We start from the raw sequence: 16,517 nt of genomic DNA, 5'->3' as shown, positions 1-16,517 counted from the left end.
ATGCCTGGTGCTGGTGGAGTCGGAAGAGGGTTCTAGAAATCCTGTAACTGGAGCTACAGATGGTCATATGTTGTCATGGGGTTAGGGTGCTGGCTACTAAACCCTGGCCCTCTGCAAGAGCAGGGAGTGCTCTTAACCACTAAACTATCCCTCCAGAACCTCTTTTCATATTTTCCACAGAGGTCTTTTATCAAATGTATTTTCTAAGTATCTCCTCCCAGTCTCTGGCTTGGGATTTTAGTGTCTGAATGCCTGGTGTGTGTGTGTGTGTGTGTGTGTGTGTGTGTGTGTGTGTGTGTGTGTGTGTGTGTGTGTGTGTGACTATGTAGCTCAGACACTGACCTCTGTCTTTGGAGTGCCAAAATTACAAATGTTCACCACCAACTTTGTTTTCTGTCTGCTGTTCATGATTACCCTTTTTGGGGTTAATCTGATACCTGTCACTACTTCTGCTAGAAGAAGAAATCTAGGCTATTAATTTTTAATTTTTATGTTTATTATTTATCCAATTTTTCTGAATCCTTAAATCAGGCAATATTTTTAATGTTGATTCTACTTATTTTGTTTTTCCTAGTACATTGTCAAAACTTCTGTAAGTGAGTGTATCTCTCTTCCAAGTTTTAGAACTCTTAATCTGTCTGATAACATTGGTAGAAACATCCAGGCTATTGTGTACCTTTGCCTTGTTTTGTCTGTACTAAGGTAAAAATTTTGGCTTGAGGCCTATGTAGAAACATGTGTTTCTAGTATATATTAATTTCTACTAAATTTCTACTAAAATTTTTTTGCCTGCCCAAAGAGTTAAATTTGGTTAAGTCTTTTTAGCATGTGTAGAGGTTATATTTTCTCTTATATGTAGAGATACATAGCAATGGATTTGAGACCTGGAACTGCTTATGCCGTGTTGGAATATACCTCAATTAGTCATTATTTATTAGCAAACTTAGTTCATTTTATTTTTATACAAGAAAAAAGAGCATAAACTAAGTCTACTAATAAAAATTAAAAATGTGGAAGCCAGCGGTGGAGCCTGGATCCTCCAAATGGAGACTTTTATGTTGGTTTTCACAAGATAGACAGTGAATTCCTGATAGAGAAACTTGGTGAACATGGTCTCTTTCCAGAGGTTGGGTAGGTCTTGGAGATGACATCAAAGGTGCCCTCAGAGAAGTTTCCAAAGTGGCAGTGCAATCCTAGCTCAGTGGTTCTCAACTAGTAGGTTGAGTTATCAGATATTTATATTATGATTCGTATATACTTAACAGCAGCAAAATTGCAGTTATGAAGTAGCAATGAAATAATTTTATGGTTGGGGTCACCACAACGTGAGGAACTGCATTAGAGGGCCATAGTGTTAGGAAGATTTTGAACCACTGGCCTAGCTGGCATGTAGCGATTGTCATTACTGGTAGGTGGCAGCAGCTTCCTGGACAGAGGAGTAGAGATGATGCTTATCTGGGGGCAGAGACAAGGCACACCAGCACAGAGCCACAGTGGTCTGTCACCTTGCACAGGATGGCCAATCTTGTTTCCCCAGTAGCCTCTCCATATAACGATAACGAACAGCCTTGACCAAGATGATGGCTCTTGAATGACACTGGCTACTTTCTTAGAGCATTTGCCACCAAGACCAACATGATTGTTATTGTACCCAGCAGTGACCAAAGATTGTGAGGAGACTCATGTGAAGTGGCTGGTGGCGCTTCAGAGAACCAGCTCACGCCAGCCAGTGTCTGTGGTGTTCCTCTAGTCAAGAGAGGCAGTGAGGCGAGTGTGCTCCAAGGTCCCTGAGGAACTCTTCCCTCTCTCACCAAGGACAAAAGTCACCTGGGGGGAAAGCTATCATAACTATGCAGATTAAGACAGCTCTATTTATTTTTGAATTGCACTATTGGATTTTATTAATCTTTTTCTAAGATTTTTGGCTTGGTTCTTTAAAGTGAGGCGTATATGGTGGTTTTACTATTCCGTGTTTAAGTATCGTAAGGCTAGGATATTAATGCCATATAGTCATATCATACTCAACCTTAGTACTCTATTCCTGAAAACCAGGTATTCCCATAACAAGCATTATTTTTTTTTAATTGTATTTTATCTTCCTGGTGTTAGGGACCAAACCTCTTACACAAGTTAGGCAAGGACTCCATTGACTTGCTCATGTAAAATAGTTTAAAAGAACATTACCATGTCAGATACTAATTCAACCCCACAGTTTCATAAATATGATGAAAAAGCAGTTAAACACCGACAAGCCACAAAGTATTATGTTAGAACATAAAATGTCTAATGTAAGTTTTGCTGATCACTGGTTAAAATAGCTGTTAATAAGGAATTGCTTTGGATATGTACCTTCTTGAAATGTAAGGGCATTTTGTAAAAACATCTATATATGATTCTGATAACCTGCCACTGGAACTTGAACTCCTGCCTGCGGGTTTTTCTCTGTATTACTCTGTTAAAAACTTTACATTAAGTCTGGGTGGGTATACTCTTCTACATAAGGACCAGGCAGTAAAAGTAACAATTTTGTAGAGACATATTTTCCTGGAGTGCTGGGCATTTTAAAAGAGGAGACTGTGGACTGGACAATTTTTCAAGCGGGGAGCCGGCCTGTGGAATGTTATTAGTTCATAAAAAGAATTGGAGTGTTTTACTATTTGGTGCTGTGGCAGTCTTAAGCATTTGGTAGAACTTTGTAAAGTTATCTTATGGACGTACATAATGGCAGCTCTATTTGTTTATTGTCTGTTTATTGTCTGTTGAGATGGGCTTGGTTAATTATATTTTCCTTTAAAAGAAATTACCCATTTATGGACTAGGGAGTTGGGTAATTTGGTAGAGTTTGTTCCACAAGTATGAGGACCTTAGTTGAGATCCCAAGTAGGTCCAGCATGAGGCTGTAAGCTCAGTCTGGGAGACGATCTGGGCTTGCTGCCATCAGGCTAGCTCACTAGTAAACTGCAGGTTCAGGTTCAGGTTTAGGAGGAGGTAGAGAGAGATTAAGGAAGATACCCAGTGTTGACCAGTGTCCTCCAATGAACCCCTTAGCACATGTGTACACATGCGTGTATACACACCAAACAATATATGTAGTGTAGGCCTTTTAACTTATGTATGAAAAGTATTGGCTCAAGTTCTTTTTTCTTTTTCTTTTTGATTGTATTTTCAAGATAGGGTTTTTCTGCGTAGCTCAGACTGTCCTGGAACTTTCTTTGTAGATCAGGCTATCCTCGAGCTCACTGAGATCTGCTTGCCTCTGCCTCCTGGGTGCTAGCATCAAAGGTGAACACTCCTACTGCCTTAAGTTCTTTTTCTTTAATTTTCTTCTAGTTCAGGGTTTCTTTGCCCTGCCCCTTGTCATTTTATAATTCTCAGTATTTCTGTGTTTTCTCTTTTTTAAACAAAAATTAGATTCATTGGTGGCTTAAATATTTTGTAATCTTTAAAATGAAAACTAATATTTTAATTCATATGTTATTTCTACCATAATTTGTTGTAAAATTATTTTCTTTTTGTCTTTATTATTTTCTTTTTTTGTTTTATTTTGTTGTTTTACTTTTCTAACTTCTTAAGTTACTTAGTCTTGACATATTTTACCTCAAACATGTATCTGTAGATTCCCTTCCAAATTCTCTGCATTAAAATCACAAATGAATAATTTAATTTTTCACTTTTTCTGTTTTCATGGCCTGGTTGTGATATTCAATGCTACAATTTCTCAAGGTCACAATTCTCCTACCTTAGCCTTCTAGTACTGGGATTATAGACCTGGGCTCCCATAATTGATTTTAGTTTCCTTTTTCGTAATGTCCTTGTCTGGTTTGGGTATCAAAGTAAAAGGGGGATCCATAAAATATTTTGGATCTAATGGAACTATTCCCTCTGCTAATTTCTGGAGTAAATTATGTTGAACTTTAAATTTTTGATAAAAATCACCAAACAAGTATTTCCATTTGAGGATTTGTAAATTAGTACCTACAGGATTATGTTATTGGTATCATTTTGAATGACTTTCTTCTTTTGAGAACATTTACATATCATTGAAGCTGCCAATTGTATGTGTGTCTAGTAGCCATAGTTGGTTCCTTGCTGTCCTTATGATGTCTTCAAGCTCCTACCTCCTGCCTTTGACTGGCAGGTATTGTCATCCCTTCTTTTTCTCCATTTTGCCACATTTGTTCATTTTATTGATCTTTTGAAAAAGTCGGACTGATTTTTTTTTCTGTTTTCAAGAGTTTTATTTTAAAATTAATTTTATGTTTGTGTGTATACATGCATACAGAGGTCAGATAACAACTCTGTGGAGTTGATTTCTTTTTACCATTATGTGGGTACTAGGAATTTAATTCAGATCTCTAGATTTGGGCAGCAAGTATCTTGACCCATTGGAGCATCTTGCTCCTATTTTCATGTTTTCAATTTAATTTGATTTCTGCCTCCCATTGCTTTGTTCTTCTTTTGCTGTTTTCTTGTGGCATGAGTATATATTGGTTTGATTTTCTTGCTTTTCTTTTAAAAATTGTTTTAGATTCATTTATGTCCATGAATGCTTTTGTTTGTGTGTTCATATGCACGCCAGGTACTCTCAGGGGTCAGAAGAGAGTCCCAGATCCTCAGAAACTGAAGTTATAGGTGATTGCAAGCTACCATATGGGTTCAGTAAGTGCTCTGAACCCCTGAGCCATCAGTCCATCTACCTGCTTTTCTAATACAAACATTTAGTTCTAGAAGTTTTTCTCTTTGCACTACTGCTGTTTCTCTCATAGGTTCTCATGTGATACATTTAATTTTTATTTAATTTGATATTTGGTTTTTGACTCATGGGTTGTTGAGATAATTTGGGAACAGTTTCCAGTGTTTTCAGATTTTCCTTTGTCTTTCTGTTGTCAACTCCTACTTTTATTACTTTGTGGTCAGTAACTACATTCTGTATTATTAGTTTTCTTTTAAGTTTTTTAGGTTTTGTTCCATGGCCCAGGATATATAGGTCATGATAGATGTTTCTGAGAGTTGGGAAAGAACACGTGCCCTGCTGTAGTTGGGTGGAATGTTGTGTAAGGGCCAGTTCCATCCTGTTGGTTGGCCTTTCTGTGTGGGTGTTATTTTATGTCTAGATCCATCAGTTGTTGAGAAAAAGATGCTTAAGTCTCTAAATATAACTTTGGATCTAATCTACCTTTCCTTCCAGACTGTAAGTTGTTACTTTCACATTTATGAATTACTATTACATATGAACACATTTATGGTTTGTCCTTTTGGTGCAATAGCCTTTTTATCATTGTGTGATGCCTTTCTCTGACCCAGTAGTTTTCCTTGATTTGAAGTCGATCTCATCTTGTAATAATATCTTTACTGTTTTTCAATTAATTTTTGCATAGTTGATCTTTTTTTACCTTTCATTTTCAGGCTAGTTGTACAGTTATATTTGAAGTGAATTTCTTATAGACAGCTTATGGTTGGGTCATGGTTTAATCCACTTTCAATTCTTTTAGTTGGCCATGTAACATTTACATTTAATGTAATTGTTGGTAAGATTAGAGCTTAAAATTTATTATCCTAAGTTTTGTTTTCTGTTTGTTCTTTGTTTTTTATTTCTCTAGTTTGTTTTTCCTGCCTTTCTTGGAGGTTACTTGAATGTATTTAAATGTCAAGTTTGGTTTATCTATAGTACTTTCAAGTGTTTATTGTATATGATAGTTGCTTTAGTTATTTTATTTTATAACTTACCCAAGTTTACTCATTCTGCCAGTTTTTCAGTAGAAAATCTCTTTATATATACCCCTCTCATTTATAATATAGTATTCTTAAATTTTTCCTCTGCGTAAGTTTAGAATTTCAGCAGAATGTGTTTGAATTTTTATTTCAGCTGTCAAACATAACTTAGAAAACTGAAGAGAAGAAGGAGACTTATATTTAATCATTTTTCTCTTATTATTCTTTCTTCCTTTCTGGTACTCTATATTCTTTCATAAGTTGTCTCTGTGTGGAAGGCTTTCTTTAGCTATTCTTTTGGGATAGATCTGCAGGTGACAGATTCTCTTTAATTTTCTTCATCCAAGAATGTCTTGATGTTCCCTTCATTCCTGAAGGATATTTTCACTGGGTCTAGAATTCTGGGTTGACAGTTCTTTTTTTTTCAGCACTTGAAAAAAACGTGTGCCTCTTCTGAATCCATGGTTTCTGATGAGAAATCTACTGTCACTCGAATTGTTTTCTTCCTATAGGTAAGATGTTGTTTCTCTCTCGCTGCTTTCAAGGTTTTTTGTCTTTATATTTCAGAAGTTTGAGTACAATGTATTTTGATGTGGACTTCTTCAAATTTATCCTGTTTGGGGTTTGCTCAACTTCTTGAATCGTAGGTTAATGCCTTTTGCAAAATTTGGAACTATTTCATCTTTTATGTCTTTTGAGTACTTCTGTAATTCTGCTTTTTTTCCTTTTTTCATTCTTAGACTTTGGTAGTATGAATGCTCAACCTTTTGTTGTAATCCCAAAGGTTCTTGGGCTCTATTGATTTTTTTTCATTATATTTTCTCTCTGTTGACCAGATTGGGTGATTTCTATTTTCCTATCTTCTAGTTCCTGGATTCTTTCCTCTGTGTCCTCCATTCTGCAGTTGAACCTGCATCTGTCAGGTTTTTAATTTTAGTTACTATGTTTTTCAATTCTAAAGTCCTTGCTTGGTTCTTCAGGTCTTCTATTTCTTTACCGAGATTTTCTACTTTTTTTTTTTTTTTTTTTTGCTTTAAGTTTGTTTGTTTGTTTTTTTTTTTTTTAAACTGTCTGTTAAGAATTTCTGGGATGTCTTTGTCAGATAGGCTTAACATCCATTTTCTTGGTGTCTATTGGGTTTTTTTTCTTGTTCAGGTTGATTTCCTGGTTCTTGGTGTGGCAAGTAATATTTTTATGGAAACCTAGCTACTTTGGAATTATACCCTGAGCCTCTGAGTCTTGTTTAAACCTTTTGCTTTGGCTTGTCTGCTGTGATATACTCAAGGAGGAAGATGGAGCTCTGCCTTGTTAGCCCCAGGTGAGGTGGGGAAATAGATTCTGGCTTGGCTGCTATGGGCATCAGTGGAAGAGACCCTTCATTTTGCTGGCCTAAGGTGGGTGTACCAGTTCCCCAGCAGGTCTCTACTGCTCCCATGTGACTACCATAAACAACAAGATGGACCTGATTACCACTGGCTGGTAGTATAATTCCTGGTTTTCCACTGCCACTCATTTTAGTGAGATGGGGAAGAGGTGCTTCATTAACTTTGCTAAAACATGGCATCTAGTCTCCTCATGATCTTCACTGTGATTACATGGTTTATGGATCTGATTATTTTAGGGTGGGGATGGAAGCCCCTGCTTCTACTCAACTATCTCTCATCCTACTCCAGTTTGGGTTTTGGGTGCCTCTGGGCAGTGAAGGTAGAGGTCTAGGTTCCTTCCTTAGCCTGTGCTTGTTTGAGTAGAAATAGGACTTTCATTCTGTTTTGTTTCCCGCTTCCTCTGACACTTACAGGGTGGAACCCCAACTCTGCCTCAGAGCCCCACAATGCTGCTGTCCTTCTGTCTGTGTGCTTGTGGCATTAATAATGTTTAAAAATGAAACTCTTAACTAAATGATAATCTGCCTCAGTTATCCCCTTGAGCTCCAAACCAAGATTGTTTACATCTGTGTCAAGTTCATAGTTTTTTGGTTTTTCTTTTTAATCTCTTATATGTGAGAGATGTCAAGTAGGAACCTTATTGACCTTATGACTTGAAGTTATAGGGAAAAATATAAGTGTAGAAGGCTGGCACATCTATGTGAGGTGGTCTCCTGCTCTATCCAGCCATATTTTATATTTTATATTTTATATTTTAAAAGAGTATTCTACCACTGGCTTGCATCTCCAGAATTCTTTTTACCTTTTGTTTTGCGATAGGGTCCAAGGTCTGGTATTGAACTTACACTAGTGCAGGTCACTCTTGAACTTGGCATTTTCTTTTATCACTCTCTTGATATCTGTGACTTTAGGCCTGGGCCACTAGGAGCGCTGTTTTTGATGTCTCCCCTCCCTCCTCTCCTCAGCCCTTTCTCTAAAGGATGCTCCCTTGGAGTGCTATCAGTGGCAACTAGCATCATGGTCTTTTCCTGCTGTGTCTTTGTTCTGTGCTTGTTAATTACTGCTCTTACCGGTTCCTTTTTTTCCTCCATTCTTCTTATCTGCATTGTAATCTCCTTTCTCCTGTGTTCCCCTTTGATGCTTTCTCAGCTCATGGCATTTTTTTGGCTTTTCTACACTGTACAATTTCAAGCTTTAAATTTCCATCTCAAGGATTCTTTTGATTATATATACATTTTTGAAGCTTGTTTTTGTTTTAAGTCTGCTTTTCAAGTTTCTTCCTTCCTTCCTTCCTTCCTTCCTTCCTTCCTTCCTCTCTCTCTCTCTCTCTCTCTCTCTCTCTCTCTCTCTCTCTCTCTCTCTCTCTCTCTCTTTCTTTCTTTCTTTTTTAATCTGATTCAACAGTGTGGTTTGAATTTCCAAACAGTGGATGTTTCTCTCAGGGTTACCCAACCTGTGGCAGTGGCTCAAGATAGTAATGGACATGGCCCAACTAAAAACTGTAAACTTTACTTAGAACAATGTGAAGCTTTTGTGGGGAGGGGGACCCAGCTGCACAGTTCTCAACTGTGAACTTTGTAGATGGGTGTATTTGTTGCACTATCAAAGGGTTAGCTACCCTGGATGGCTCTATCTAGTATTTTTGACCTTCCTTTTGTTGATTTCATTTTTCCTTCTTAGCTTTCATTACTTCTATATTTTAGCTCATTTTGGGGGGGGGGGTTCTTCCCTCCACTCTTCTGCTTGAAGAACACATTTCCAAACTTTTTTTTTTTCAATGAAGTTTGACAGTGGTAAATTTTCTGGATAACCTGTATTCTGGCATTGTTGTGAAAAGTGGCTTTCCTTTGTATGGAATTCTAGCTGCTGGTTATTTTCTCTCCTATTGGGACTATTATTCCATTGTCCTCTGCCTCCTGTTCTGTTCAGAAGCCAGTTGTTAATTCAAATTATTGTTCTTTTGTATAGCTCTGTCATCTATCCATGGTTGCTAAAATAAAACCCTTTTTATTTTGCAAAATTGAAATGTATGAAAAGTAGAGGCAGGCATAGTGAACCCCGTGTTCCGTCCCTCGCCCTTAGCGTTGCTCTCATGTGCCAGTCTCATTCCAGTCGCTTCTTGTTTCCTTCTGTGTCACATTCAGAATAATCATGCCAGTAGGCATCTCAATTAGGGGTTTAAAATAATCACAGTAGCTTCATTGTACTGAATGCTGATAGTAATTCCTTTATGTTGTTCATTACACATTCCAAGTTCAAGTCATACAGTTGTCTCAGAAATAACTTTTTTATGGTTGTTTTGTTTGAATCATTATCCAGACAAGACAAGCTTCATTCATTTGACTTTTTTTTTTTATTCTGTCTAAACTTCTACTCCTAATCATCTCTCTTGTTTTTCCTTATTCATCTGCTGGGTAGAACTTCCCATATGCTGGAGCTGGTTGATTTCATCAGGTGTCATGCGGTACCTTTCTCTACCTGTACTGCACTCTGCTAACTGATTAGGGGTGTAGACAAGGCTTCTGATCTATGATTCCTTTGAAATTGTGTTGTTGGCAGCTGTGTTGTGTTTCAGGAGGTTTAGTAGCCTCCTTGGCCTCTGCCCAGGAGATGCCATTGCCATTTTGTGAGAATCAAAAGATGCCTTTAGACATTTGATAACCACGCATCTAGAACCCTGGTGGTAAGAGGAGCTTCACAGATGACAACTTGGTCCAGGGCAGCATCACACTTGCGGTCTCCATGGGTGGTGTCAGAATGGAACAGTGAGTTAAGATGCACTCCTTCCTTATAAATTCCCCATCAGCCTTTCCCCCTAATAACTCCAGTGACAAGGATGAATGTTACCTGATGTGTGATTTCAGTGAGGGTCACAGATTTCCATACTTCTTCTGTATTTGTTATTGTGACCTTTAATAAGAGGAAGATCATTGTTCATGAAATACTTGGTTATCTCAAAAAAACATTTTGTGTTTGTGTTAAGAAAGGCATGCTTGCTGGGCATTGGTGACACACACCTTTAATCCCAGCACTTGGGAGACAGAGGCAGGTGGATCTCTGTGAGTTCAAGGCCAGCCTGGTCTACAGAGCAAGTTCCAGGACAGGCTCCAAAGCTACACAGAGAAACTTTGTCTCAAAAAAAAAAAAAAAAAAAAAAGGGGGGGGGGAGGGAAGAGGCAGGATATGCTTATTTTTGTTCACTTATGAATTTTCAAAGTAACAAATCAGTATCTTAGCAGCTAACCAAATATAACAAATGAGAGATACATAATTATTTTGAAGATTAAGTTTCATGTGTTTGATGTGTTTTGATTTTTTTTTTTTTTAATTACTGTTACTTTTCATGCTTCAAGTTTTCCCAATTTGGTTCAGGGAGTCCCTTTAAGTTGGGTTTTTGTCCTTCTCACATACTATGGACATTTTTACAGATTCATTCTTCTCCTGCGTAGCATATTCCAAGGACTATTTTGTATATCTCTCCCAAAAACATGTATTGAACATTGTCTTTATGGCTAGATTTCTCTTCCCTTCCTGCAGGGATCCCTGGCCATCAGTGGCAGTCCTTTAAGTTCTTTAAGGCTCTAAGAGCTGTGAGACTAAGTGGGAGCTCACCTCCCTAGGGTCCAGTGAAGGAAGGAGCCCAACTCTGTGGCTATGGGTCAGGATGACCTTGAGGGTTACTTAAGAGTCCAGAATGCATTTACAGAACTATTCTGACATTGCATCCTGTTTGGTCCCTTACATTTTTATTCATTTTCATTTCCTTCTGGTTGCTTCTCCTGATGCAGATGCCACAGTGATAAATTGTGACCTGTGGCCCTTGCTATTGAGTCAGACAGTCTTAGTCCAGCCCCTGTTGTGGCATTTGGGATGGAATGTAGGGCCTCACACTTGTTAGGTAAACTCTCTGCTTCTGAGTTGTACCCCAAGCCTACTGCTGGGTTTTTTCATAGCTTTTAGATTTTAGTGTTAAGGGTTAGCGTTCAGTGTTGTTGTTAGTGTGTTTTTGTTTTGTATTGTGTTTTGAGAAACATGTCACAGATATGCCACACTTACAGTATTTATTTCTGACTTCTTAAGTTTTACATTCTCATTTCTCTTATTTTGAAAAATTTGTCTTTTGCTTTGTTTATTCTCTTTTCCAGAATGATATATTTTGTTTGTTTCTGTTTTTTATCTAAAAAATAAACAAACCCATTCTCTCTCTCTCTTTCTCTCTCTCTCTGTGTGTATGTATATGTGTGTGTGTGTGTTGGGGGGGAGGTATTTGAGGGCTTTGGAGACCAGAAGAGGATGTTGTATACTCCTGGACTAGAGTTACTAGCACCTGATGTGCTGATGTGGGTGCTGGAAGCCAAACCCCTGTCCTCTTTCTTAACTGCTGAGTCATTCTCCAGGCTCAAAGATAGTGGTACTCAACCAAGGAATGATGAGAGTAGAGAAATAGTCTTCTCCAGGGAAGAGCACTTCAATTGCCAATACCAAATGGTCAGCCCTGAAAACATACATCCAAATAACATTATACAGCCTGAGCAGGTTAAGAATATAGTTCTATATGTATATACATATATGCTACAATAACAATTAATGAAAAAGGAGGCCATACATTTGAAGAGAACAATGAGAGGTATCATGGGAGGGTTTAGAGGAAAAAAGAATAAAGAGAAATGATGTAATTACATTACAGTCTCCAAAATAAAAGAAAAAATAAAAACTCTATTTGCCAATTATTTACTCCTTTATAACAATACAGGCAGTTTTAATCTGATGACCATGTTAAGCCACAGAATTGCAAATAAATACTCTCCTTACTCTGCAGAGAAGTGGTTATTTGGATGAAATTGCACAATTTGTGATCACATGTTCACATATGCATATGCTTTTGGAGATAGAATCTCACCATGCTGGTCTCTAATTCTCCCTGCAGTGCACCTGTGGTACAGTTAAGACTTAAGGAGCTTGCCTAATAATATAAGCCTACTTAAGCTTGAGCATTGTGATTACAGACATATACCACCATGCCTGGCCAATGTCTCACTTTTGATTGATGGAAATTTTTTTTGGGGGGGGGCAGGGGTTCAAGACAGGATTTCTCTGTGTCACAGCCCTAGCTGTCCTGGAACTCACTCTGTAGACGAGGCTGGCCTCAGACTCACAGAGATCCACCTACCTCTACCTCCCAAGTACTGAGATTGAAGGTGTGTGCCACCACCGGCCAGTGATTGATGGGATCATAAAGTCTATTACTCAATTACCAAATGTGAAATTTTTACTTTAATCGTTTTTGTTACTATGGTTTCTAATTTAATTGTGCTGTGATTAGGATATTGACCTCTATGGTAATTTCCCTTGAGGTTTATTAATAATTTATTCTCTGAAAGCTTAGCTTATGGTTGGTTATATATTAAGCTATTTTTTAAAGTACATTAGCATCAAGGAGGCGTGTGTCCTGTTTTACTCAACTTCTTTGTCATAGTCAGTCAGTGTTTTAGTCCTTATTCAGAATCCCTTAAAATGGAAACTGTTATTGGCATGTTACTTTTTTGCTGCAACATGATGTATGTGTTCCTGGAAATGCAACAGGCCTCTTGGAAAGGGGGTCCGTATAACTGCAAAGAACATGAATGAAGCAAGAATGGTTTCTATAATGAACAGCAGATTCCTTATTCATGGCATTTGTACCCAGAGTGGAGACCTGTTAGTCCTTTGCAGTCTGAAACCCTGCAGCTCTGTCTCCTGTGGGCTGCAGGCCTGGGAGGGGACTTGCTACCCAGGGAGCCCGGTCTCTTCTGAACCCAGGGACATTGGTCTGTGCCAGCAGAGATGCCTGTGGCTTTACTTTCCTTAGGGTTCTTCTCTCAGGACTCAGACACCACTGTCTTCAGACTCCAGTCTTTTCATCCTTGTCTCTATGAAGCAGGTGGTTTCTGTTTGAATATTGTTGCTGAGTATGACAAATGGGAAATGCTCTCAGAGAACATATGGGTGAACATGTGGGGCTCTTATCTCCTCCTCACAGAGAAATTTGCTCTCATTCCTTCTGGTAGCGATCTTCGTTTCTTCAGACAGGCTGCTCTCCTGTTTCTTCAACTGTCACAGGGACTTGGAGGGGTGTCAGTGAACCCGTGCCAAAGTTTTATTGCTTGAAGTTTTTAAAAGATTCACTTTTTATTTCTCACATTTTATATTTGTCATCTAAAAAAAAATTTTCTAAATCTGAAGTCATTGGTGGTTCTAAATGATTGCCTGTCATTTCTACCCCTTTGATTGTGCTGGCCTTGTTTTCTTGTATGCTCGTTAGCATTTTCTTTCTTCTTTTCTTCTCTCTCTCTCTCTCTCTCTCTCTCTCTCTCTCTCTCTCTCTCTCTTCATTTAAAATGTGATTACTATTCACCTTCCCTTTCTCACCTGGCAGTGTGAGGTAATTTCCTCCTACAAAGAACTGACTGGCTGTTCACTTGTATTCTTTCTAAGGACAGTACCTAGCCAGTGCCATGCCAGATGTACAGGAAAAATGTGCTTAAACTATTTTAAAAACTCTCTTAGTCTATAGAGATTCTGTAGCCCAAATGTGTTTTTTGTCAGGACTTATATGTCCCCTCCTCAGCAGAGCAGTCTTGCTCAGGGTAGCCCCTTGCTCAGGAATGTGGCTTGATGATGGAGGCCATTTCTGCCCTATCTTACAGTGAGTACCAACCTTGGGGTCCCATTTCAGCACCAGTGGTCATTTTCCCACACAGCCATTCCTTGGGTCAGTCTAGATTTCAAACAAACCAAAACCATATCAGTGGTGGCTGGCACACAGCCTTTGAGTCTGACTCTCTTCCTGCCCTTCCCATCCTGCAGTGGATTCACATAGCCTGTGGTAGCTTTCATCCTGACTCTTTTTCTTGTTTTGCTCCCTCCAAACCCTAGCATGGACCCCTCCTTGCTCTCTTTCATGGCCTCTTTTCACTAATTGCTATTACATGCCTATATGTATATGTATATGTATATGTATATGATATTTTCCCATGATTTTGTTATGGCAAATTTTTCTCAGCAGTATTTCCATCTAGGCTCTAGTGTTTTATTTTGTTTCTTTTTAATTATTTAGTTCTTCAACTCCAGCTTGGTTCTTTCCCTTGTTTACTTCTTTTTGGCTTTGCTGTATTTACTGGAGAGGAGTTAAAAAGGCACAACATTAAAACGATGCATCTTTCTTTAAAAGTAGTATGTGCTCACATGGAAGCCTTTTTGATGTTAAAAGTGGGAAAACAGTTGTTGCCAGAAAGCTACTCATGATCGGTCTTCTTGTTCTATGTCACATGTGCAATGCTGTGACAGGGCTCCTTTGGGGCAGAAAGCATGGTACTCATGCTCTGCCTGTTACCTTTCTATTTCGTATACCTCTTGTTCCTTTAAGCTTCCATGCTTTCAGTATCCTTCATGTGAGTATTTTTGTACATTTCCTGTGGTTGCATGTTTTATAATTTTTCACTATTGGAGAACTTAAAGGGCTCTCTCTGCCCCCAGAGATAATGTCATATAAATTAGTAGAATGTTGGGGGGTTAGTAAGTATTACCAATTATTTTCTCAGACGACTATGTAACTTACATCTTCAGCAGGAAAATCTGATGGTGTTCCGTTCAAAGTGTCTGCTTTAAAGCACTTGCAGGTGGGTGGTTCCAGAACCAAACTCTGTTGTTTTGCTCTAGCTGCTCTCCACTGTATGTTGAGTGGCCAGTGATCAGGGAACAGCTGCGTTCTGCGGTCTCCACAGTGGGCTTTGGCATGCATGAGCCCCTCCATTTTTGTTACTCCTAAATACTTTCTTTGGTTTTGTGAATACTCTTTAAAAGTGGTAAAAAGAATTTGGCAGTGAGAGGTGGCTCAAGTCACTACACATCTCCTTTGATGTCTCTGAGGTCTATCTACTATAGCTAAAAATAAAGACTTGAGAGAAATACATAGCTTACCTTAAAAGGATGCCACTCCTGGCTGAAATAACCTAGGGAGCCGAGTTTATGGGTACAAAGATGATGGGCACTGAGAACAGAGGAGAGGGCGGTGGAGAGGGCAGCAGTGAGTAGGAGTCAGGGAAGAGCCCAAAAGGCTGGGTCTACAAGTGGGGTGGCTAGCTCTCTAGTCTCCAGAGTGCTGCAAGAGAAACTCCAGGCCAAATCAAGCTAGAGCTGGACGATGGGCTTCAGGGAGTACCTTCAGGTTTGTGGGTTCCTGGAAGTCCCCTGCTTTGCCCTGTTTTGCTGCCTGGAGATCTACCAGGCAGAGAGAAGGGCTCACTGGGTTCTGGGAGCATTGGTGTCCATATCAAGGGAGTAGTATTAGCATGGTGTTTTTCACACCACAGTGTAGGAGGCAATCAGGGCCTACTCAGATGTGCCAGGTCACCCTCTGTCTCCTACTCAGATGTGTCAGGTTGTCCTGTATTTCCAGGTCTGGCCCTGGATCTATTCTGCTCACTAAAGCATTGTTCTTAACCAACTATCCTTGTTTGGATAGGCATATGGTAGCCTGCCTCTCTTGTCCATGGCCTGGAGCTGGGAGAGACCCATGTGTTATGGCTTTATGTGTGTACATCCCCTAATTTTGAGGCCCTGTGTCCTTATAGGTGGTAATGTGGACCTGGAAGGCCAAGCAGAGGGCAAGAAGGAGGCAGAGGCTGATGATGTACTGAGAAGAGGCCCCCGGCCCATCGTTCCATACAGCTCCATGTTCTGTCTCAGCCCCACCAACCTGTGAGTCTCCTCAGTGCCTGTGGCCTGGGTGTGTCCCGCCTGTGTCTTTGCCATGAGTGTATGAGCACATTAGCCAGCTTCCATGGGTCACACACCTTGTAGAGACTTATTCTATCCATTTATTGAACATGTTTGTCTTAGTATTTCTGTGAGACACACATGCCAGCTCATTTTATAGATGAAGACACAGAAGTACAAAGTTTTGTGCCTTGTATAGACACACAGCCACATAGTCTTGGTGGTGGGGGCTGGGTCCGATGCCAGTATCTTTCAGAGCCTATACACCAACCTTCTTTTCCACTGTTGTGTTCGTCACCTCACAGAGGACCGTTTGTACTTAGCACATAGCTCACTCCATTCACCCTCCCTCTGTTACCATTGTATGTTCCTTCCCATGTTGGTCATGATTATCATACACTCATTATTTTGGCACTTTGTTAATCCAAACAACATTCACATGCAAATGGCATTGTAGGTGTTGAAGTACAGTGATGATGAAGACAGGCAAGACTTATCTTTATTTAAAGCATGTGATCCAGGGGGCAGGACAAACAAGCAAGTTAATGCAGTGATATGCTGGACAGTGATGAAGGAATACTAGAAAGAAACAAGTGGAGGTGGAGATGTAGGCTTCGTTGCTATTAAAATTAGTGGAAAGATCAGGTCGGGGCCTCGGAGGGA

At 39.4% G+C, this 16,517-nt stretch overlaps 1 protein-coding gene across 1 annotated transcript in view; it reads left to right on the top strand.

The window, feature by feature from the left end:
• Cacna1b (calcium voltage-gated channel subunit alpha1 B) overlaps positions 1-16,517 on the top strand; it is a 162,940-nt gene that overhangs the window by 90,461 nt on the left and 55,962 nt on the right. The window contains exon 22 of the mRNA XM_051184754.1: positions 15,710-15,836. Within this exon, the coding sequence (XP_051040711.1) occupies positions 15,710-15,836 (127 nt within the window). The remainder of the gene's footprint in view (positions 1-15,709; positions 15,837-16,517) is intronic.

This window comes from Phodopus roborovskii, unplaced genomic scaffold (assembly GCF_943737965.1).
Source record: "Phodopus roborovskii unplaced genomic scaffold, PHOROB, whole genome shotgun sequence".
NCBI classification, from domain to species: domain Eukaryota; kingdom Metazoa; phylum Chordata; class Mammalia; order Rodentia; family Cricetidae; genus Phodopus; species Phodopus roborovskii.
This window is presented reverse-complemented; position numbering and strand designations above follow the sequence as displayed.